The 25,574-nt window shown below is 43.0% G+C and overlaps 1 protein-coding gene across 1 annotated transcript in view; it reads left to right on the top strand.

Moving 5' to 3' along the window:
- The window catches only part of LOC138369846 (uncharacterized), a 120,460-nt gene extending 95,392 nt beyond the window's left edge, over positions 1-25,068 (top strand). Inside the window, exons 3-4 of the mRNA XM_069333591.1 lie at positions 23,876-23,999; positions 24,094-25,068. Of these exons, the coding sequence (XP_069189692.1) occupies positions 23,876-23,999; positions 24,094-24,602 (633 nt within the window). The 3' untranslated portion in view covers positions 24,603-25,068. The remainder of the gene's footprint in view (positions 1-23,875; positions 24,000-24,093) is intronic.
- Positions 25,069-25,574: the final 506 nt, after the last annotated feature.

Here is a 25,574-nt window from a genome sequence, read left to right as displayed (position 1 = left end):
ACTTTTCCAGTTGACGTGATTCTTCAGATCCTAGTCACATACATACATACAGTCATACAGTACAGTCGCACCATACAACCGCTGCATATTCCAGCTTTGGTTTAACAAAAGTCATGAAAAATTTCTTTAGTATTTCGCCATCCATGTATGTAAAAGCAATTCTGAAGTTAGAAAGTGTAGCATAGGCTCCTCGCACGATGTTCTTTATGTGCTCCACAGGTGATAATTTTCTATTGTGACGATAATCTCTTTCAAGAGAGATTGAGCCTGCTCTTCCCTACAACATTTACGTCATTCAAGTACAAGATACTATATTGAAGATACGTCCACCAGTATCGCCAAACGTTTTGCCCAGGAAGCAAAGCGTACCTTGCACCACCAGACACACCGGCTCCCGCCCGCCGTCAAACCAGCAAACTACTCATTCTCCGCCTGCCTGTTCCTGATTGGCTGGTGTGTCGCCTCACCTGCACTCACGCCACTACCTGAGTCGACGTCTGGGCCAGCAGCACGCCGTAGTCCTCAGAATATCCCTGTGCTCCTAGGAGTTGACATCTCTCTATAGTAGACAAAGCTCTGGCTGTCGTGTACTAAGGGAGGTGGCAGCTTGAAGCCAGTATTCTCAGCACCTGATTTGATTTATATTACCTGCACTTTATTGTCTTAGAGTAAATTTTTACTGCCATTAATTATTCATGTTGTTTTGTTTGTTGACTTGTTATGAATTTTACGTAAGCCAAGAGATTGTCTTTATTCATATCTTGTTTTCTAGAGTAATTAAAATTTCATTGTTTATACTTTGTGTTTTGTGTGTCTTCCCATTACCTTACCACAGACAAAAGGGCAAACGATCTTCTTTTTTTTCTGTAATGTGACAAGGCCCTGCCCCCAACTATTGAAACAGCCGAACACCAACGCTTTACCGTCACACTATCTAGAACCAACCCTAGATCTCTTTCTTTATCAGGATTCTTTAAAGATTTCTTACAATTTGTAGGTTGTGTGGGGTCTGTTCTCCTGTTCCACATTCATTAACATGGCATTTATGTACAGTAAATTGCATTTGCTATATGGTGCTCCATATACTGATTTGGTTCAGGTCTTCTTGAAGGGCATGGCAATCATCTAAGTTACTTATCTTCCCTTTTATCTTAGCATCATCAGCAAACATGTTCATATAATTCTGTATTCCATCTGGTAGATCGTTTATGTAGACAATGAACATAACCGGTGGAAGAATTGAACCCTGTGGTACTCCACTTGTGACATTTCTCCAGTCCAATACATTGCCTCTGATTACTGCCCTCATTTTTTCTATCAGTTAGAAAACTTTTGGTCCATGTTAGAAGCTTACCTATCAGGGAGCCGGTCGGCCGAGCGAACAGCACGCTGGACTTGTGATCCTGTGGTCCCGGGTTCGATCCCGGCTAGAACCAATGGGCAGAGTTTCTTTCACCCTATGCCCCTGTTGCCTAGCAGTAAAATAGGTACCTGGGTGTTAGTCAACTGTCACGGGTTGCTTCCTGGGGGTGGAGGCCTGGTCGAGGACCGCGACGCGGGGACACTAAAGCCCCAAAATCATCTCAAGATGGTGACAAGGGAGAGCACTCATCAGTTCTATCATAAAACTACTGATGAGTTAGCCAAAACATTTGCTCATAAAGAAGGTATTGATTATCATTTTGGACTACTTTTGAGCAGCCTGAGGGCAGAAATATTCCAGGAATATCAACAAAATCTCGTAGACTTGAGGTAAAGTGAAATTCACCATCTACCGTCGTTCTATTATGCAGGAAGAACCTCACGTTTTTGACTCGTCCAATAAGGTTAGCAGACTTCTAGATGTTTCCACTTCTAGTCTTAGGCTCGGCTACAAGTACCTCTGGGAGTTTGCAACATCTGCTGATGTAGATTTGACTAAATATAAACTCTGAGTAAACGAACTCACGACCCCCCTGACAACTGATCACGTAAAAACCATGTTCCTAAATGATTGTGTTCACCATGGCACCCATTTATGTCATGACATTGGGTTGATGGCTCCATTCAGGAGTCATCACTCTAGGTTGACATTTAGGAGGTAAGGTAGGTTACATAGAGTTGATTAGGTAGTACGTAGTTGTTTTTATCTCAAACTAAATGACAGAGGGGAGAAGCTGCCTTTGATGTGATTGGGAATACATATACATACATATACGTCTAGTCAGCATATTGCAATTTCGGGATAAAATCCTATACAGATTATGTTGGCGAGACGCCACTGTGATGAGTTTAAATATCACAGGAACTCTAGGTTAATGTGTGACATAGTGAGGTTAGATGAGCATCTACAAGCACCAGCTGGTGGCTGAGGGGGGTGTTGTGGAGTCAGCTGGTATTATGGACAAATGTTGGAGGGTGGGCTTGACCCCCCCCCCCCCACCCCGCTGACCACACAACATCTATGGTTACCTGTCACTCTCCCTTACCAAGGGTATCACACACACACACACACACACACACACACACACACACACACACACATACATACATAGAGGGGAGCCTCGTTGTTGGGGCCTCGTAGCCTGGTGGATAGCGCGCAGGACTCGTAATTCTGTGGCGCGGGTTCGATTCCCACACGAGGCAGAAACAAATGGGCAAAGTTTCTTTCACCCTAAGTGCCCCTGTTATCTAGCAGTAAATAGGTACCTGGGAGTTAGTCAGCTGTCACGGGCTGCTTCCTGGGGTGTGTGTGTGTGTGTGTGTGGTGTGGAAAAAAAAAGTACTTAGTAAACAGTTGATTGACAGTTGAGAGGCGGGCCGAAAGAGCAAAGCTCAACCCCCGCAAAAACACAACTAGTAAACACACACACACACACACTTAAAAAAAAAATCGGAAATTAGGCAAGCATTTAGGAAAGAACTGGTAACCAACAGTAAACTAGTACAAAACACTGCAGATAGAGGTAAGTTCATAATAATTTTCAGGTGTTTAGAAAAGGAAATGTCATCTTAGGTGGACAGAGCAGTAGAAGAGATGAAAATCATAGAGAAAATAATAGGATTAGGAGAAGGCCTATATTCAAAGGAAAATGTCAGTGATGTTAGGAAGATAGGAAAATATGAGAAAGACAAGAACCGCCCCTTAAGGGTGACATTTAATGGAGAGAAACACATTACGGAAGTGCATAGAAATGCCAGGAAATTGCAGTGTGACTAGGATGGCAAACTTTGGCCATTAAGGACAAGACCTCTCAAAGTAAGAGAGAAAAGCTGAAAATTAACCTCATTGAAGAAAAACGTCTATAGGAATAGAAATGAGGAAGAAAGAAATTATTTTTTTCTACAAAGTGTTAGGAACTGAAAAGGTAATGAAATTGTACATAAAAACAAAACAACAAAATCATTAGTGGTAGGGGAGTAAAGAACAAAGGGAAAAGGAATATGTTCCTGAATTTTTTTATTCCAACATAGATGGAGTAAGATCAAAAATATTGGAGCTGAAAGATATAATTTAGCTTAAGATCCCAGTTATTATCGCATTAACAGAGACGAAACGTGAAGAAAATATTTTAAATGAGATCGTATACATAAGAGCCTCCTCAGTTCCCCAGTTTGGAGATGGTTCAGGAAAACTAGTTAGGGGGGAAAAGTGGCGGTGCTGGTGAAAGAACACCTGAAGTAAGAGAGCTAATACTTGACAACCCATGAGAAATCGCCATAATGGCATTGTAGGTCTTGAATCAGGATTATAAACTGATAATTGTAAATGCTGTACCTCCCACCGAGATACAGCAAATCTCGGTGTTTGTTCTCTCATACATTAATTGAAGTGTCATCGTGTCACCTCATTCTCCATCGTCCATCGTAACAACATTTCATCTAGTAATCTATCAGATTCTTCTCTCTTTGAGTGTGACAAATAATAAGCTAGTGATTTGACTGTTTGGCAGCCGTGCGGAGCTGTTCTGTTTACATTCGCTCCTCAGTCTTGCCTGGACGTTTGGCGTGCACACAACTGGTGGCGATTTTTTGTGGGCTCTGGCCTGGCAGGCCAGCGGGATGGCGTTGCCCATGCCGCCTGTAAAGCGCGTGGATACGGTTGAGCTGGCCTTCTCTGGTCTGGTGAACTACTCATTGTTGAAAGTTGCTCTCCTGGATGTGCTGGGTATCAACCCTGCAGATGTGTGTGGTGTGCAGCTGGCTGGGGAACATCGGGCCTTGGTTTAGCTGACTGACGCTATGGTGTACCGGGATGTGGTCGACAAGTTTGTTGGGCGTACAGTACGTTTGCCTGGCGCGGCGGGTACGGTTTCTGTAACGGACTTGTGCATTCCAGTGACGTTTGTGGTGGTGCGGGGGCTGCCGTTTGAGTTCCCAGAGAGCCTGCTCCGCCGGTTCTTTGGGGGATATGGGAGTGTTCTCGTCTGTCGGGCGAATGTGCTGAAGTCTGGCCGTCTCCGTGGCATCCTGATTGGTACCCGCACGGTTACCATGAAGCTGAGGAAGGCGATCCCGTCGTCGATGGTGCTGCTGGGGTTCAAGGTGCAGTGCTTTTATGCGGGACAGGAGCGCACATGTTTTCGGTGCGGTATGGCTGGATACCAGGCTGCTGGTTGCCGTAGTGGCATCATCTGGTTGGTCAGTGTCTTCCGAGAAGAGGATATACTGCTTCTACATGGCCTTGTGGACCTGGGGGATGATCCTGCCGGGTTGAACCCCCCCCCCCCTGAACATGCCAGTGATGATGGCGTTGTGGGTGCAGTGCGTCCCACTGGTGCTGACGTGCCGGGTCCGGTGTCTGTGGACACCCCTGGTGTGGGCGGTAGTGCAGTGGTCACGCATGTGGAGGTGCATCCTCCTCCGGTTGCCATCGCCGTCCATGTTGGCTCTTCGGTGGGGCGTGGCCCTGTTTTGTCGCCGGTGGTTGATGTCGCGCCAGATTCTGGTGCACTTGGATTTCTATGTGCTTCTGCCCTTGGTGTGGAACCCTTGGAGGCGGATGAGTTCATGGAAGGGGGCCGCCCCTCTCGTTGTCCTTCCACCACTGCTGTCCGGGGTCAACCTGGCTCTCAGACAAAGCGCTGGAAGACGGCCAGGAGTGGTCGCTCCGGGGACCGAGGGCCTTCGGTGCGGAGGTTAGAGCCTGATGCGAGTGTATGTGATGGTGAGGGTGTGGCGGTGTCCGCAGTAGCCCCGTCGGTGCTGGACGGTGGAGGGTGTGTTGTTGACCCTCCTGGTGATCTCGTATGTGGGTACCCTGGGGTACGGAGCCCGGAGTGGGCCGTGGTGGATCCGGGGGACTGTGGCAGTGTTGATCGCGGCCTTGTGATGAAGTTCCGGAAGGACTCTGGCCTCCCCCCCCCTTGTGGGGATTGCGTCTCCGTCGCCTGGGAAGCCGGTGGCGGCTGCTACTGCTTCCATGCATGGGGTGTTGGCCGGACTGGTCTGACGGTTTTGTGGTTAGATAGGGTTTATCTATTTTCCCAATGGATCCTAAATTAACGTGTGCTTCGCTGAATGTGAATGGTTTGCTTTCTGTGGCTATGCAATTGGGCCTGGTGTCGATGCTGCGTGAGTGGAGGGCGGATGTGGCTTTTGTGCAGGAGCACAATGTGCAGGAGGTAGGGTTGTTACATGTGTTGGCTGAGGGGTTTACGGTGGTGTTAAACCCTTCGCGTGGCTTGCGTGGAGGTACGTTGATCCTGCTTTCTAAGCGGGCCCCGATTTCCGTGCTTTACATGGAGATGGACGAGGGTGGTCGGGTGCTGTTAGTTAGGGTCTCCTTTTTGGGGTCTGAGTTCTCTCTCTTGAACGTGTACGCGCCATCTGGGGCGGCGCAGAGGCAGAACCGGGAGGTTTTCTTTTCTCGTGACGTGCTGCATTTTTTGCGGCAAGATACGAAGGGGGATGATTTTTGGGGGGATTTTAATTGTATTACGTCGCCGCGGGATAGCAATAGTCTTCGTGCGGCAAATATCTCGCTGGCTTTGACTGCTACCTTGAAGAGTTGCGGGTTTCGGGATGCGGCCGTGTTGCAAGGGGGTCCTTTGGAGTACACTTTTCTCTCGCGTGGGGCTTGCTCTCGCCTTGATCGTTTTTACGTGCCTACGTGGAGTGGTTCGGTTTTTTCGTTGCGGACGGTTCCCGTGGGGTTCTCAGACCATTCCATGGTGGTGTTGCAGGTGGGGACTTGCAGTCAGGTGCAGGTTGGCCTGGGCTGGTGGAAACTGATTTGTGGGTTGCTGAAGTGCCCTGTTGTGTGTGCCCAGTTCCGGGCCCGGTGGGCTGTTTTGGCCGCTCGGAAGGGGGCGTTTCCCTCGGTTCTAGAGTGGTGGGAGTGGGCTAAGGTGGAATGTCGGTCTTTTTTTGGGTGCTGGCGACGCGGGAGGCGTCGGGAAGGTTTGGTCTGTTGAGGGTCTTGCAGGCACGGTTATTTTGCCTGTATGGGTTGATGAATCAGGGTTTAGATAGGTTTCGGGAGATGTCGGTGCGTAAGGATCCCTTCCTCCAACACTGTGCACCGGAGTTGTCGGATATGGATTGTGTGGGTCTTGTGCGGGAGGTAAGCCCTTCGGAGCTTTGGGAGGTTGTGCGGTCTTTTCGTCGTGGTAAGGTTCCAGGGTCGGATGGGTTTCCGATGGAGTTCTATGTCGAGTTTTGGGATGTGCTTGGTGCCGATTTTTTGGATGTGGTTCAGTTTTGTCTTCGGAGTTTGTCTCTGTCCGTTTCGCAAAATGATGGTCTTGTGCGGCTTCTTCCAAAGCCGGGGGACTTACGTTTTTTTTTTGCAAATTGGCGGCCTATTACGTTGCTAAATGTGGATTACAAGATTATTTCCAAGTTGTTGGCTGGACGTTTGCGCTCGGTGGAGGAGTCGGTAATCTCTAGGGGTCAGTTTTGTGGCGTTCCGGGTAGGTCGTTGGTGCAATGCAATTCCCTTTTAGGGATTTGCTCCTATATGTGGAAGAGTCTGGTGTTCCCGCGGCCATGAACAGCTTGGATTGGTCCAAGGCTTTTGATCGCGTGCCAATTGGGTTTGTTTTGCGGGTCCTGGAGAGGTTTGGTTTCCCGCCCTAGTTTGTGGGCTGGATACGGATGTTGTACGCTGGTTGTAGTAGTAGGGTGTGTGTCAATGGGTTCCTTAGTCCTCCCTTCGCTATTCGGCGTTCGGTTCGACAGGGGTGTCCTCTGTCGATGCTTCTATATATTCTGTTTCAGGAGCCCTTTGTTCGGGCGGTGCGTGCTTGTCATTCGGTTGTTTCACTGTGTTTGCCGAATGGCTTGTCCCTCATGACTTGTGGTTACGCAGACTACACGGTCTTGTTTGTTGCCTCTGAGGGTTCTGTGCCTGCAGTTTAGGATTTGGTGCTTCAGTTTGAGTCGGCTACAGGGGCTTTGGTCAATCGTGGAAAGTCTTGTCTTCTGGGGTTGGGGGGTTGGGCCTCTCATTTGGTGTGGTCTGGTTCGTGGTTTCCGGTGGTTCAGTCCATTCGGGTTCTGGGGATTACGTGGTTCAGGTCGTATGTGCAGTCTTTGGAGTTTAATTGGGAGGCAGTTTCGCGGGGGGTGGGCGTGGCTGTGGGGATGTTGTCGCAACGGGCCCTGACTATTTACCGAGGAGCGATTGTCGTGTCTTGTAAGGTTTTGTCGCGGGTCTGGTTTGTTGCGTAGTGTTTTCCGTTGGATCGGCGGAAGGCTCGCGCTCTGGAGGGTTTGGTGTATCGTCATGTGTGGTGTGGCCGGTATCATCCGGTTCGTCGATCTACGTTATGTCTTAAGGTGTCAGAAGGTGGAATTGGTATTCCTGATGTCTATGTGAAGGCGTTGGCTTTGTTTTGGGGGTCGGTTCGGAGGAGTTTGGTGTTAGGGGGTGGGTTAAACTCCTTGGGGTTGTTTTACTGCTCTATGAGGTTTAGTTTTTTTGCTTGATCTGGGTCGTTGCCAGGAGGTGGCCCTGTATACGCCTCCAATGTATTCGTGGGCGGTTTTGATCCTTCGGGCGCTTTGTCGTTTTCCTGGGTTTGTGTCTTTTGGTTGTCGGGAAGTGTAAGGGGCGCTTGCCTCTCGGGTGCCTCCCAGGGTCGAAAGTTTGTACCCTTGTTTCGACTGGGGAAATGTGTGGGAGGCGTTGAGTGAGCCGTGTATTGCGCCACGGACGCGTGAGTTGGTTTTTCGATATTTGCATGAGTCTTTGGCTACGAATGCAAGGCTCTTTATGTTGGGTTTGGTCGCCTCTGATAGTTGTGTTCATTGTGGGGGTCGTGAGACTCAGTTGCACGTCTTTTATTTTTGTGTGCGGGTTCAGGGTTTGGTTGGGTGGTTGCGGGATGTCATTGCAGCCTTTTGTGGTCCAGGGGTGCAGGTCGACCTATTGCGGTTTTTGCTTTTTTCGTTCCCTCGGGGCTCCAGGCGGGTGCATATCAAGCTCGGGGTGTTGTTAGCGGACTATATTTTTTGTTTATGGGTTGGTAAGATGGATGGGTATGGGGTGGGGAGGATTTGGGCTTTTTGAAGGGCCGTCTGTCTTATGCTATGTGGTGGTTGCGTCGCTCCTTTCCTAGGGTTTTTGATGCTTGGTTCACGGTCGAGTATGTCCGGGGTGCTGCGTTGGTGTAGGTGGTGGGTTCCTGTGGGTGTGGTTGTGTGTGTGTGTGTGTGTGTGTGTTCCTTTGGTTCGGTTCCTTCTGGTGGGTGGGGGTTTGGGGGGGTCTGTGTTTGTTTGTCTTTGGGGTTTTGTGTGTGCTGGGGTGTGCTTGGTTGCTTTGTGTGGCAGGGGTTTGTTTGTATGTGGGTGGGTATGGGTGTGTTATGGTGTTGTGTGGCATGTCTGTCTGTCTCACTCCTGATGTGTCCGGTGCGTGGGTGTTTTTTCTGCTTGGTGGCTGGCCGTCCTCTGTCTGTGGGGGTCGGGGTTGTGTGCTGGGTGGCTGTGTTTGTTTCGTATGTGTTCCATTGTTGTGTGTTTTTGTATGCTTGTGTTCATTGTCATTTTGTCTTGCTGCCTTGTGTTATGTGCTTTCCATTGTGGTTCCCGTTGGCACGCCCCGTATGGGTGGCATGTGTTGTTTGTTTGTGTGTTTATGTTTATTTACGATTTGTTCTATTATCTGTGTCATATTTACTCTGTTATATGTTCCAATGTTGGTTTGTACTATACCGATTTCTTTATTTTTTAATTTAATATTTATTATGTAATGCTAATGTGTTCTGTTTCCTTTATTTTATGTACTGTGCTGTGTATTGCTTTGTTGTATTCCCTTGTTATTTTTCTGCATTTTACTTACTATGTTGTATTTACAGTGTTCTATTACCATGTTTGTTATTGTGTTCTCGTTTCTGTGGTGTGTTGTCTGCTGTTGTGTGGTGTTGCGCATGGTGCGTGTGTTTTGTGTTTGTGTTATTTTGTATATGTGTATTCCTTGTTTATATTTTACCCTTGGTTTATTGTGCTCCTTTTGCGCTTTTGTAATTACTGACGCTTTTGGCACGCCCCATCTGGGTAGTGCTGCTTTTGTTTTTGTGTGTGTGTTCTTATGTGTTTTATGTTATTCTTTGTTTTCACTTCTGTGTTATGTTGATCTGTGTTACTTGTTATCTGTGTTGTTGTTATTCTGTGTTCTTTGTTATTCTGTGCTTTCCTGTTTATATGGTTACTGTACGCTGTACTTGCTCTGTTTTAAAAATAAAAAGAAATAATAATAATAATAATAAGCTAGTACACACATTGGCCTAATTCCTGGATCAGATGGAATTCTATGAGTGATAAGACGAGGTGTGAAGATCAGGAGTGAGCAGAGTATGTCGTGTGGATGGGTGGAGGAATTTTACACCACAGTGAGTTGTGTAACCACCGTGATCATGGTTGCCCAAGCTCTCATCTCACTGGAGCCGTTTAATGCTATCAAGATCTCGTTGGACCTATGGCTGAGCCTGCTCTAAGCAAACTTCCAGTACCGTTAGATTAAGGAGGACGCCAACAAGAAAACGGTACTCTTAGTTTCACTGGGTACAGAAGTATATAGTGTCCTGGGTAACGTGCTTGTGCCTGAGCTCCCCCACACTGAGCTAAGAAGACCTGATTACTCTGCTTAAACGTCATTATGTAGTGAAACCTTCATATCACAGGAGTTTGATGGATTTCCATAAGAGGACGAAAAGGAACAAGAATCCTTACAGGATTTATATGCGGAATTGAAGGTGTTGGCTAACCACTGCAACTTTGGAGCACAGTTTGACGGCCAGGTGAGGAACCAGTTGTTTATGGCAGTAGAAAATTATATTTTTCCCTAACCTGGTAGCAGAAAAACGTGGATCTACAATCGATGACTTCATGGACAGTGCTAGAGAAGATTTTGAACCTGGAAATGGCTTTTGGAGGTAAGAAATCTACTACCCAAGAAATTATGGACATACATGTCCAGACAAGATGTAAACACTATGGGCAGTTGCAACCACTGCAAGTCAAAGGACTACATATGCAGCTTTTGTGACAAGGAAGGGCACTTGAGGAAAGCGAGCAGAGAATACGTGAACAGAAATAGCAAGGCCTTGGAGTGGAGATGGCCGGTGAATGCAGGAAGAAGAGGTAATGGTACTGTGGTCAAGGCAGTAGAGGAAGGTCAACAGTCTGAAGAAGCTGCAAGTGAGGAAAGCAGACTATATTCGGTGAAAGAAAAGGAATGTTCAGTGAAGTCACAAGTGGTGAATTTTGTAGAGAATGGGAAGTTAATTCCCGGGAATTGGACACCGGGGCTGCAGTGTCAACAGTGTCTAGAGATTGGGCAGATACCTTGTAATTGAATGTAAAACCTGGTAAAAAATCATTAAGTGTATACGATAATGTACCAGTTACGGTCTATGACAAGATGTCAGCAAAAGTACGCTATAATAGGAAAGAAATTTTCCAGGATTTTTATATAGTAGATTCACATAATCCTAGCCTTTGTAGTAAGGATCTCGTGGAAAAAGTGGGATTTTTCTTGGCTGGCCTGGATGAATTGTCGATAGTTAAAAAATAAAAAATGCCGAAGATATGTTGGAAAAATATTCACTGGATGCACGTAAACCAATTAATAGCATGGTGGCAAAACTTCACCTGAAAAGTGGGGTTTCACCTAAATTCTTCAATGCAAGAACAGTTTCGTTCCATTACAAGCAACTGGTCGAATTAGCCCTGGAAAGGCATGTAGCAGAAGGCATCTTAGAGCCAATTACACGTTGTGAGTGGGCAGCCCCAATTGTACCAGTGCTGAAGGCAGACCGGAAATCCATGAGAGTCTGTGCAGATTTTAAAGAATTAAATAACCGCATTCATTGTGAGAAGTACTCTTTACCTAATATAGATGAGTTGTTGTCAGTGGTTTGCAGGGGGACAATCTTTTCTAAGATTGACCTGAAAGATGCCTACTTTGCAAATTCTTGTAGAGGAGGAGAGCCAGAAATCGTTAGTGACTAATACTCATAAGAGGTTACTTAGGTATAAATGACTTCCTTTTGGTCTCTCCTCGTCTAAAGCAATTTTTCAGAAATACATGTCCCAGATGGCAGTAAACATTGAGGGTGTGGCTAGCTTTTTGGATGGCATTATTGTTTGTGAGGAGAATACAGAAGAGCATGATAGTATAATAGAAAAGGTTTTGAATCTCCTGCAAGAGCACAATGTGAAGATTAATAATGGTAAAACATTGAAGACCAATGACATTGAATTGAGGTACCATATTCCAGGTAAGGGCTTTACTCCTTTCACAAAAATGTAGCTTCTTAGGTAGATGCCCCAGCCCCAACATCATTGGGGAAAGTAAAGACTTTTGTAGGGATGGTAACATATTTTTGTAAGTTCGTGAATAAATTTTCAACAAAATTAGCTCCCTTATATGAATTATTGAATAAAGGGGCTAGATTTAAGTGGACAACAAGAGAGAGAAGAATGCTTTAATGAATATTAAGCAGTTGATGATAAATTCTCCAGTGCTCACTAATATTACTGGTAAACTCCCTTTAAAACTGGAGGTAGATGCTTTCCCAGTAGGAGTGGGTTGTGCATTATTACAGGAAGTAGATGAGTCAGGAAAAATTTATATATTTTGCTACCAAGATAATATCTCCTGCAGAACAGAGATATTCTCAATTAGACAAAGAATCCTTAGCTTTGGTAAATGCTGTAAAAAAGTGAGATGTTTTCTACTGAGTAGGAAATTTCTTGCTAGAACAGACATAAACCCCTGCTAGGATGGTTTGACAGAGATAGACAAATTTCAGTTATTTCTAATGCTAGAATTCAACAATGGGCATTGCTACTCTCGCAGTTTGAGTATGATTTAGTTTAAGCCAGGCAAGGATAATGTAGTAGCTGATGCATTAAGAAGATGCCCGTGACATAAGAGTCGAATTCCAGTATTCCAGTGGAATATGTTAACCTGGTGGAATCTGTCTTTTGAGGATATTTCATTCCAGACTATTAGGAAGGCAACTAGTAGAGATTTCAAATTAAATCTGTTGATGAAGAATGGCAAATATGGGATGGAATGATAATTTATTATTGTCAGAGTATGCTGCTATAAAAGCTGACCTTAGTATTCACCAGGATGTACTCGTGTATTGGATTAGTGGTATTGGTTCCTGGGAAACTAAGATGTAAGATTTTGGAACAATTGCCTGGAGGTCATAAGGGCATAAGGGGGGCATCAGTTTCAAATATACTAAAAATATGCAATAAATGAAAACTAGTTCGATTTCAATCAAACTTTTTTGACGAGTTGTATATGAAAAGGGTTTCATCTGGTCCACGTCTCAGCAATGTAGCATAAATAGGAAAGGAGAAAATAAATGTTGTCAAAATTTTTCCAAAATGGTAAAAAATTAACATCAAACACAAGTGTCAACTGAAATCATGTCTATGACTTTCAGCTATCACAATAGCATATATTAATTTTTTTTTTCAAAAAAATTAAGTTAAAATTTTTTTTTTTTTTTTAATTTTATTTTTCTTATTTGTTTATCGGACGATTTCCATGAAACTTATACACCTGACTGCACGTAAGCCTAACTGTAATGGTGCCAATTTTGGAGGAAATTGGTTGTCAACCTCAACCACAGATAGCAGCACCTTAGATTTTGTTTTTTAATGATTTAGTTTTCAAGTAATATAAATTGAGTCCCTACTCTTTCATTTTTATTCAATTTACATGAAACATACAACTTATATGTAAAGTTTATGTCTCTAAAATCTTATACATGCATTTTATCCTAAGTTTATTTATTGATTTTGTAATAGCAATAAACATGATATATTTGCATAATTTTTTGGGGGAACTTTGGCTATTTGTATTAGTAAAACTAAACATATTTTGGAAAATCCTTGGCATCAGATCCTTTATTATATGCCAATGTGTCAGAAAATTGTCATAGAATGATTATATTTACAGTCCGTTCTCCAAAAATGGGGAGGTAAATGTACAACCCCATAAGTGCCCCTGTCATGTACTTTGTATAACAGTCAGGAATTGTACTTATATACACTTAGTATTAAATTGTAGTCAAATATATTGTGTATATTTGAGTTTACCTGAAAATCTGAATAGAAAACCACGACCAAACCTAACCGTCTTAGTTTTTGAAGATAAACATTTTATTGCTTCTTAATTACAATTACTACTTAATATATAGCTATATTGATATTATAGTTTTATAAAACAGATAAAACAAAACTAAAATTGTTTAAATTGTAAAGTAACTCAGGATATTTTCAACTTTTGTATAAAATCTCAATTGTTTAATAAAACTGAAAAATAACTTCCTGACATTTAAAACTTGTGTGTAGCACCCTGAACATTAATTCTTCATCCTATAATTCTCAGTGTTTTAGCAGATAACGAGAGTTAAATGGGGAGGTAAATGTAACAGCTCCAAAAGTACAATTATGTACTATGTGTGACAGCCAGAAGATGTACTTATTACACTTAGTATTAAAACATACTGTCATTTCGGATGATGGGTTACAGATTGGAAGCTTGTGGTTGTAGGAACTTAATGAAAATGTGTAATATTCGTTGAAAGATATTCCCCTTTCTATTAAGGCTGCAGTACTGAAACTTGGAACAATTGAAGCCCTTTTCATATACAACTAGTCAAAAAAGATTTGTTGACATTGAACAAAGTTAAAAAAAAAAGTAACTCGTGGTTGCCGGTCGGCCGAGCGGACAGCACGCTGGACTTGTGATCCTGTGGTCCCGGGTTCGATCCCGGCTAGAACCAATGGGCAGAGTTTCTTTCACCCTATGCCCCTGTTACCTAGCAGTAAAATAGGTACCTGGGTGTTAGTCAACTGTCACGGGCTGCTTCCTGGGGGTGGAGGCCTGGTCGAGGACCGGGCCGCGGGGACACTAAAAAGCCCCGAAATCATCGCAAGATAACCTCAAGATATAACCTCCCTTTTATGCTATGAAAGCAGAAACTAGAAGTTGGGTTTGGTGGCCAAAAATGGACCTGGATATTGCTGTAGTAACTATGAATTGTCACATTTATTTTAAGAATTACCAGAAACCCCAGGCCCTAGTACTTTCTTGGCCATGCACTGGGAAACCCTGGTCTAGACTTCATATAGTTTATGCTGGATCTATGGATATCAAATATTACCTGGTGGTGGTGGTGGATTCACACACAAACGTTCTGGATGTTCACGTGTGTAATTCCAACACATCATCTGTAACTTGTGAACTGTTCAGGAAAACATTTTGTAATTTTGAATTGCCAGACATGGTTGTGTCAGATAATGCTCCTTATTTTGTTTCTGTGGAAATGGAGGATTAAAAAAATGGTATTTAATATGTAACACCTGCCCCCTATAATCCTTCTTCAAATGGTCTAGCTGAGAGAGCAGTGATATCCTTGAAAGAAGGGTTAAAGCGTTTTACGGAGGGTACTATTAATACAAGGTTTTGTAGATTCGTATATAATAAAAAAAGTGGTCATCCTACCACTGGTTAATCTCCTTCTAAATTACTGTTTAATGGGCACTTTAAAGTGCATATGGAAGCATTAAAGACAGATCTTGTTAAAGTGAAATTGGTAACTAGCTTGGCCAATCAGTTAAAACAGGAAGAGGAATTGTTGTTTAAAGAGGGGGATGCAGTATATGCAAGGAATTTTGGAATTGGTAAGCCTTGGGGTAGAAGGGAAAATTAGGGAAGTCTTGGGCAGCAAGAATTTCACCGTGCAAGTGCAGAGTTTTGGGAACATTTTTTTTTTTTTTTTTTTTTTTTTTTTGAGATATATACAAGAGTTGTTACATTCTTGTACGCGTAGCGTTTCGGGCAGGTCCCTGGAATACGATCCCCGCCGCGAAGAATCGTTGTTACAACCAAGTACACATTTTACTGTTGCGTTAAACAGAGGCTACAGTTAAGGAATTGCGCCCAGTAAATCCTCCCCGGCCAGGATACGAACCCATGACATAGCGCTCGCGGAACGCCAGGCGAGTGTCTTACCACTACACCACGGAGACTAATTGGAAAAGACGTCCAGATCAACTCATGCCAAGGTTCACGGGGAAATTTTGAAGACCCTTCATGTGGAGGTGTGGTGATACCATTCCTAATAATGAAGGGGTAGCACCGGCAGGAGGCAGGGAGGCAGAGCAAAGGGCAACAGAGGGGAATGTGGATACAGATAACCCTATGGACTCTGCAGTTAGTAATTCAGAAGAATGTTCCTGTTAAGAACCCGACTCCATCGTCGGAGCATGGAGCAGCGACGCCAATGCCATCTGTGAGTCCGCTTCCGAAACCCCCCACAAAATGGACGACGCCATCTGGTGGTGGCAGGATTATACCAGCAAGAGGCGCTAGATTCGTGTCCTAGTCAGCTCGAGAGGTAGCTGGTGCTGACCTTTGGTGAGGTGGCGCGTAGAAAATCAGCGCCATCTATTGTAGGAGGAGTTGTATGTTTATGTCAGAGTCCGTAAGTGATATTTCCTAGTGTCCCATGTACTGACCAGTTTACTGATGACGTGTCTGTATCCACAGAGGCGATGTAGGGCTGCTGTGGTACGAGGACAGTCAGTCCTACCCAGGGCAGCCATTATCTCTCCATTCTGCTTTACGGAAGCAGTGAGCTGTCGCCAAAGAGGAACTGTGTAGTGTTCTACTGTCTGCCTGTGAAGTGGCAGTGACGGAATTCGGCGTATCCCGGGACTGACTAGAGGAAGAGATGACTGACAGTAAGGTGCTACGGAGGAGTGTAACTAGCGAGTTGCAAGAAGCTCTGGCCAGAGGTTCTCTACCCCTTGTATTTGTTTGTGAAGAGGCCCAGCAGCGCGAGGCAGATGTTCTCTGCCAGCACCAGGCTGGAGAAAAGTTGTGGCCGTTCACAAGGAGCACCTAGTGAGACTGTGTATAGCCCGTGGCTATGGTAGACTCATTGGTGTTTCTCAGTACTGGTTGAGGACGGTACTGTGTGTTGAGGAAACACGGAAGCTGAGAATATTGCATCGATTGAGCATCGTGGAGCACTTAGTGTCCTATGAGAGCGACACTTGTGTATATATCAGTGTAGTAATACTCCCTTTATGATTTTATATATGAGGTGATGGGAAAGTGATTATATGTGAATATATTGATAATTAATGAAGTGTCGTATTCAATGCAACTCTCCTATTGTGTTTTACTTGCATTACCAAGCTCACTCCTTGAAAGCCACTACTAACTTGGGGTTGGATACCTGAACTTTATTTAGTTCCACCAGCAAAGAACCCCGGTTGCGACCCATTGTGGCCGTAACAGTTGCCCAGAAGTAACAGGTCTGGAGCCGCAGTTGAGAAAATCAGGAAGAATCAGTAATACGACCACCTGATAAACTTAACCTTTAGGGGTAAAGAGTATAAGGTAAGGAATGTAAGGATTAGGTATTTTGTAGGATTAAGTACTACAGGGGTTAGGTGTAGCATGTTTAGAGCAGATGTTCTTTTGTTTATAAGCATTGTAAATAGTAAGTTATGAGATGTCAAAACTTTATGTGACGTCATTATTTGTTGTTGTTGGAATAGAGCATGAAGAGAGCACGTTTGTTTCTCTTCCGGCCTAAACATAACAAGCTGCATTTGTATTTCTGACTGAGATCCGCTTTCTTCTGTAGGGAGTTGAAAGCAATCATATCAGATTGAAAAAATGCAATTAGAACAGAAAGTCATTCACGAGATAAAGAAAAATCCTAAATATTTTATTCACATACATGCAAAAATTTAAATTATATGAATTATATGCAAAATCGAAATCAGAAAGCTTTGTCAGTATAGGACATATGCTTACAAGAGAAGGTTCATACACAGAGACCTACGAAGAAATTAACGAAATCCTTAAAACGCTGTTTGAGGACACGTTTAATACCCCAATAAACAGAATGAGAGTGGAAGATCCGAATAGCTTCTTTGTACTTGTTATCTAAACCCCTAAAAATATAATTGATACCAACACGAACTCTGAAGATTTTGAAAGAGAAATTGTCAACAGGCCCATGCACTCAGGCCTGAATCTAAACTCATGAAATCGATATTTATAAATAAATGCAAAGTGCCAGTAGCACAAGCACTCAGTGTTGTGTGAGGAAAATGCTTGGACACTTGTGAGATTCCGGAAGTGATTAAATAAGCAGATATAGCTTCCCAACACAAGGGAGGGAGGGAGGGAGCACTGGCTAATAATTGTAGACCAGTCGCACTAATATACCATATAATGAAAGTTTTTGAAAGTGATCAGGAGTCAGATCTCAGTTTTATTAAAACCAATGTCCTCTATAACTCAGGTCAACATGGATTAGGAGCGGGATGATCATATCTTTCACAGTTATTCGATTCATATGACAAAATCATTAAAGCATTAGAAGAAAAAAAGAGAATGCTGATGTGTGATGTGAACACAAAGCTTACAAAAGCGTTTGGAGAATGTGACCAAGCCTTACAGCCGAGTGTACAACGCTTTGCATTCGTAGTCCTGAATTTCCGGGTTCGATCCCCCGTGGAGGCGGAAGCAAACGGGTAAAGTTTCTTTTATTCTGATGCCCCTGTTTACCTAACAGTAAATAGGTACCTGGGAGTTAGACAGCTGCTACGGGCTGCATCCTGGGGGTGTGTATCAAAAGGAGGCCTGGTCGAGGACCGGGCTGCCGGAACGCTAAGCCCCGAAATCATCTCAAGATAACCTCAAGTAGAAGATGGAGTGAAAGCCCGCAAAATGATGTCAGTAGGAGTAACAGATAAAGTAGGGCGATAGATATTCAGTTTTCTGTCAAACCGAACGCAAGGTGTAACCATTAGCCAATAAAATCGAGTCCAAGAACAGTTAAAAGCTCTGTTCCACAGGACACAGTCCTTGTACCACTACTTTTCCTTATTTTCATATCAGATATAGACAAAAATACAAGTTAAAGCTTCGTGTCACCTTTTTCAGAAGACACAAAAATCAGCATGAAAATTACTTTTGAAGTTATTGCAAACTACATGCTGATAATAATTACATTTTCGATTGGGCAACAGAAAAAAACATGTTTGACACTGATAAATTCCAGGTTCTTAGGTAAGGGAAAACAAACATACCCTAAACAAAATACTGGGTACAATCAAATCTGCCCATAGTAGGAGAGCAACACGAACAGGATCTGGGAATAATGAGATCTGATGACTTAAGGTTTAAGGAGCATAACAAAGCAAATATAGCGCTAGCTAGAAAAAATGATCGGACGGATTACAAGAACCTTCAAATCCAGGGATCCGATCACAATGGTTGTACTATTCAAATAACTTGAGCTGTCCCGCCATACGTACTGCTCGATATTCACTTTCCCCTTCAGAGAGGAAGAGATTGGTGAAATTGAGGGAATACAGAGAAGATATATGTGGCACGCATAAACACGATAACCTAAATTATTGGAATAGTTTCAAAGCTCTCAAAATGTACTTTATAGAAAAGAAACGAGAGGGGTATTAAATAATATATACTCTGAAGGTACTCTGAAAAAATGTGCAGAAACGTATGTGATGAGAAGACATACCACAGGCACAGTCAGAGAACACTATGAACATCAGAGATGTACAGTTGCCCAGTAGCCTCCCAGCAAGTATAAGTAATATTGCTGGAACAAAACTGGATCTTCAAGAAAAAAACTAGGCAGTTTTCTTTATGAAGTGCTGGACCAACCGGGCTGTAGTGGATATGTAGGAGTGCAGGCCACTCAAAGCAACAGCCAGTTGCATCATGCTCTCACAAATGAAGCCAGGCCCTATCCCATATGCTTAGTATGTTATGCATATAAGAATGTCAATTCCCACAAACCCGGAAACCCACTTCGGCCAATCATCAGGCAGATACCCCACACCTACATATAGACTGGCTAAGCAACTCAACTGCCTGCTGAGTCGTTATGTGCCTTGTGCTTTCAGCCTGAAGTCTCCAAAGGAATTTGTTGACTTATTGTGGGGAGCATGGGCCATGGGGATGAGAGCCTTTCTGGATGAAGAGTCGTTGTTTATCGTCGTGCCCGTGGATGAAACAATCGGGATGATGATGGATAGTGTGTATCTTGATCCGGTTTGTACCCCTCTTGACATACCAGACAGCATACGGAGGAAGTTACTCGAAACTTGCACAATAGAGGCATCCTTCATGAGTCCCGGTGAGCACATGAATAAACAAGTGGATCGAGTCGCCATGGGTTCTTCCCTAGGTGTCCTGTTCTCGAATTTTTACATGGATACCATAGAGCAGAGGGTCTAAGTTGACATGGACTTAAAACCTGCCTTAAACTGTACCCGGACAGGTACAATCGAAGTTTTGCCAATGCCTATGTCGACTGAGCTCTCACTCACAGCTCTGGTTAGAAGCAGGCCGACGAAGGCAGATCGACGAAGAGTAAGGCAGGTCCTAGTCAATAATGGCATCTATATTGGATATGTTGATGACGTCATTAAAAAAAGATGACACGCCATGCAACCTATGAAGCCATCAACATAACACCTGAACCTCCTATTAGATTGTTGTAGAGGAACTTCTTTTCCAAGGCTTATAAAACGGAGGAAAGAGTCCTGAAAGATATTATTAATAGGAACGTTATTACCACAGACACCAATCAGAAGATACAATTAGTAATTTACCACAAAAACAAGAAGACCGCCAACTTGTTTATGAAGAACTCTTCAGACACCAAGCAAAATGACTTAAGACAGACTTATGTCATCTGCCCTTGACATGCCCAAAAGGGGACTGTCCACCCTAAAAATTTCAGTAGATAGGCAAGACAGCAACATCTCTCGCTAGGCGATTAACAATGCACAAACAACAGGGCTCCACCAAGGAGCATATAATCTCCACACACACACAACCAGATCATCACCAGAAACATCTTGACAAGCAGCACTGAAATAATCGACAGGTCTTCTCTGAAATAGGGACAGCAGAAGTCTGGACATCAGTGAGGCGCTACATATCAAGAAGTCCAGACCAGTAACCAACAACCAGCTAACACTTAATTACATTCTACCCACTTCAAGACCCCAAGCCAACACAGAGACTGGATGCAATGACTCTATCTCATGAACATAAGTTGCCCAGTGTTACAAACTCGTCACCACCGTCTGAGTGCGGCCTGGTAATTCCAGTGCCATCTATGAGTGGCACTGGAATTACCATGCCATCTATACTCAAACTCCCCTGGTATTGGACGCTACGTAGACAACGCCATCTATTGGTGGTGGCGTGACAGCGGCAAATGGCTCTTGTTTCCTGCCTTGGTTAGACAGAGAAGTCCTTATGGATGACCTCTGGTGAGGTGGCGGATCAAGATCAGGGCCACCTAGGTTGTGCTACGTGCATAATGTCAATGCCCCTCTGAGTGTTACCTTCTGGTTTCCCAGTGTTCTGTCCAATTAACTAATGACGTGTTATGTCCACAGAGGTGACATCTGGAGGCAGTCGTACTGAAGAGGGCAGTTTACCTTGGGCAGTCTACGTACTCTCCGCCTGGTCTTGGGAGAAGACTGAGTAAGCCGCTGTCGATCTACGCAGAGTGTTAGCTGCTATATAACGTAGTGTTGGTAACGATCGGCATACCCGGAAATTGGCTTAGGAGAATAACAGACGACAGTGAGGTGCCTGTTGGGAAGTGCTGCTAGCCAGTCGCTAGAGGCTTCTGCCAGAGATTAGCTACCCCTGTACGTGTTGGTTTGTAACCCCGATCAGCGTTTGGCTGAAGTCCTCTGCCAGCAAGTGGCTGGAGAGCGATAGTGCGGAATAGGTACCTCGTGAGACTGTGTCGGTGGGGTGACCCATGTAAAAAGTTGAACACACCAGTGTTTTCCAGTACGAGTGGACAAGGTACTGTGGTGGAAACACTGGGGTTGACGAACACTGCCTGTGTGCGCTTTTAGTGTCCTGAGTGACAGCAACATTACTGTAAATAAGTATAATAATAATCTATGCATTATACTTTAACAGTGTAAGTGTATATTTATTGGTGAAGGGAACTGTGTATATTGTTCATCCCTCCTTTCTCTTGTTGTACTATATAGCCAATTCATGAAATCATACTACCAACTTGGGATCAGATACTATAAACGAGGTTAACCCATCAAGAACCCGGTTACTGATCCTTAGTGACCGTAACACCAATGTTGATACATTTAATACCCAATTAATATCCCCTTTGTTATGCAGTTCTTTACCACCTCACTCAGAGAATATAATCCGATGCTAAACACGGTATACGAATATCCAGTAAATGTTTTCGCGAATAACCGAACTCGATTACGGGTCTCACACTATGTCAATGTGCTACATGGACATTTTATTCTAAGTAAATAAATCTAAAACAACAAACAACTTCACAGTCAATTTGACTTTGAGAATGTAAGGAGTCAAACCATAATAAAGTGTAAAAATTAAATTTAGAGAGCTATTTTTTCAACATTTATAATATATAAATTATATATATTATATATATATAATATATATATATAATATATATAAATATATATATAACTGAAAACTCACACCCCAGAAGTGACTCGAACCCATACTCCCAGGAGCAACGCAACTGGTATGTACAAGACGCCTTAATCCACTTGACCATCATGACCGGACAAAATGAGGTGATAGCCGAGGCTATTTGAACCACCCCACCGCCGGCACTCGGATAGTAATCTTGGGCATAGCATTTTACCAAATCACCTCATTCTTTGGGGCACACGTGAGGAAGACAAATGCGAACAAGCCTGAATGGTCCCCAGGACAATATGCAACTGAAAACTCACACCCCAGAAGTGACTCGAACCCATACTCCCAGGAGCAACGCAACTGGTATGTACAAGACACCTTAATCCACTTGACCATCACGACCGGACAAAATGAGGTGATAGCCGAGGCTATTTGAACCACCCCACTATTCATCCGTGTATCCATTCATTTACTCAAATATCTGTCCATTCATCTACTAAGATATCTATCCATCTATCTCTAAATCTGTCTATTCATCTATCTGTCCATCATCTAACCATCCATCTATCTATCCAATTATCCGTCCATGAATCCATCCATGTATCTATTCATCTAGTTATCCATCTGTCTTTCCATCAATCTATCCATCCATCTGTCGACCCCATCTAACCATTATCAACTTATACATCCATCTATCTACTGGGTGTCTGTCTGTCTCTGTCTTTGCATCTAAGTGTTTCATTCACCTGGGCTGAATGGGTCTCGAACCTTGGACCCCACGTGTGTGAGGCCGAAGCTCTATAGACTCTATCGATAAAGCTCTATCGCTCTATACAAAATAAATATTTTTTGCATCTAAGTGTCTCTATCTGTTTTCTTGTTTCTGTCTGTCTTCTGTATGTCTATGTCTTTATCTCTGTCTCGGTTTCTGGTCTGTCTGTCTGTCTCTCCCACTAATAAAAATATATAATTGTCTAATGGGCAGGCGATCGCTGGTGATAGGAGCTTAGTGATGTGAAATACTAAAAATTTAAGAATTGCTCCTTTACTCTGAGAAAGTGGATGGCTTGAGAAACATTTGAAGCTGTGGCAGGATTGTCTGTGGATCTGGATGCTTGTACGTGACGTGAAAATTATGAACAGGCGGATTGTTTTTCAAAAAAGATCAGTGAATAATAGTGTATATTACTATATGAAAAATGCAGTTTTTACAATTTTGTTTTGAAAATATTAGATATGTAGCCAACAGGCTGAAGCAAAAATCTTCGTATGGGGGTGTCTGAATGTGACCTTAGCACGCTGTTCCGTTTTGAATTCTGGTGACCCCGACCAGCCTGTGATTATCCCGGACCCTAGATCCTCCGCCAATTCGGGTGAGGCAAACCCCAAGTGTTTGTCCTCCAACTTTCGACAGACAAACAAAACAAACAAACAAATAAATATTTATCTCTACAGTATAGATATAAATAACCACATTAGGGAATTGAGAAAGTCGAACTAAGACCATCTTCCAATAGCTGGAAAGAAGTTATCTCTTTACGTTTCCTAAGCAATATAATTTTAGTCATTTTAATGTCTTTAAATCTGTTTCAAATAATATACAGAAGAATATTGCATTGTGTTATGATTAAAACACCACCAACACTACACAATGCTAGGGAACTACACTTCTTTAGTGGATTCCACTGATATATTTATAATCACAGCACTAATTGCAGATCCCATCTACAATACTTTGCCATAACCTCACCCTTCCTCTATTTTGCCAGTTTATAAACACATGAAACATAAATATATGTGATCTACTATTTAAACTCTTTTGATGTTCCTCTATATCAGTCAAGTTAGTCCATTCTGCTCTCTTTTACCAATTGTTACTAATATTTCTTCTATTTTTTATTACATTTCCATTTTAGGTGACGTATCCGACCTTCCCCAACTTGTCAGCGTGCACGATTGGGTCAAGGCCGGTTTCTGGAAAGTTTACCTGTGCCGCACTCTGCCTGCAAGACCCCAAATGCTCACTCTTCTGTCTGTCTGGTATGGGTGTGTTTCTGTCTTCATGAATCTGTTTATAATCCAAAGTCTTAGTTTTAGAACGTGAGAATAAATAGAATCGCTCTCGTCCGTACAGGAGGAGCTTGCCAGCTGTACAGCGCCAAAGTTGGGAGGAATTGGGCAGGTCAAGGGACGTTTATGGCAGGAACGTGCTTCTCTAACTGGGGAAGTACCATCATGAACAACGTCTCGGTCACCGCCCACAACGAGTATTCCGCATACTATGCTGCTGCCTTTGGAATAGACGGATTTTTTTGCAGCAGTATTCATGAATGTTTCTCTTCCTTCTGTGTTAACCAGTCATACTTCGCCCTCTCCCTGGGCTCCTACCGTGCTGTTACCTCTGTCAAGATCCAGACCTTAGGTTATTATTTTTCCAACGTGAAGATTCGGGTTGGAAATTCCTCGTCATACTCAACAGGATTCTCTGCCAACACTCTGCTGGCGACGTTCATCGGCCCCGTCACTGCCAATACAGTGCTCACCTTCACAGCCACCCAGCCCATCGTCGGTTCTGTGGTGTCCTTCATGCAAAACATTGTTGATTGCTTTTGTATGTGTGACATACAAGTGTTCGCACAATAAACGATGAAGTAGGGCAGTGAATGAAGGAAGTACAGATGACGAATTATCTTTGCACTGTTTTAGTCTCTCATCCGTTATTAATCTCTACATCCACAAACATATATCAAGTGCAGAAATAATGTAATGTGGTTGGATGAAGAACTGTCCGTACAGATCTCTGTACATTGCACCCATAGACTTATATCAGATTCTTGACTGCAGGCTTAGAGCCTACATTACATTTAAAGCACATTTAAAGCTCTTAGCACATTTAAACCTTAATAATTGTCTAAGAACACCATATGCTAATCACTTCACATTAATTTCCTTAATTACAGCGAGGTGAGCACTAGTGAAGAGTCATGTTGCTAGAGACGCTACGACAACCGTTTGAGATATTCACCTCTTAGTATGGTGTTGCTAATTTTATATTAGGATATCTAATTTATTTATGAAGAGGGAATAACAACCCATAATAATAATGATGAGAAATTGTAAGATAAGATTAAGATTTCGGAATATATATATATATAAATATATATATAAATATATATATATATATATATATATATATATATATATATATATATATATATAAATATATATATATATATATATATATATATATATATATATATATATATATATATATATATATATATATATATATATATATAGTACTTAAGGAAATTTCTTGTTTCATTTTTCCTCCGTGGTCTGACATTGTCATATTTTTAATCACGTGTTTATTTTCGTGATATACACACACACAAACTTTTTCAGTGTCAGAGTAGTTAACGGATGGAATGCATTAGGCAGTGATGTGGTGGAGGCTGACTCCATACACAGTTTTAAATGTAGATATGATAGAGCCCAGTAGGCTCAGGAATCTGTACACCAGTTGATTGACAGTTGAGAGGCGGGACCAAAGAGCCAGAGCTCAACCCCCGCAAGCAGAAATAGGTGAGTACAAATAGGTGAGTATATATATAT

The sequence above is a fragment of the Procambarus clarkii genome, chromosome 30 (genome assembly GCF_040958095.1).
Source record: "Procambarus clarkii isolate CNS0578487 chromosome 30, FALCON_Pclarkii_2.0, whole genome shotgun sequence".
Taxonomy (NCBI): Eukaryota; Metazoa; Arthropoda; class Malacostraca; order Decapoda; family Cambaridae; genus Procambarus; species Procambarus clarkii.
This window is presented reverse-complemented; position numbering and strand designations above follow the sequence as displayed.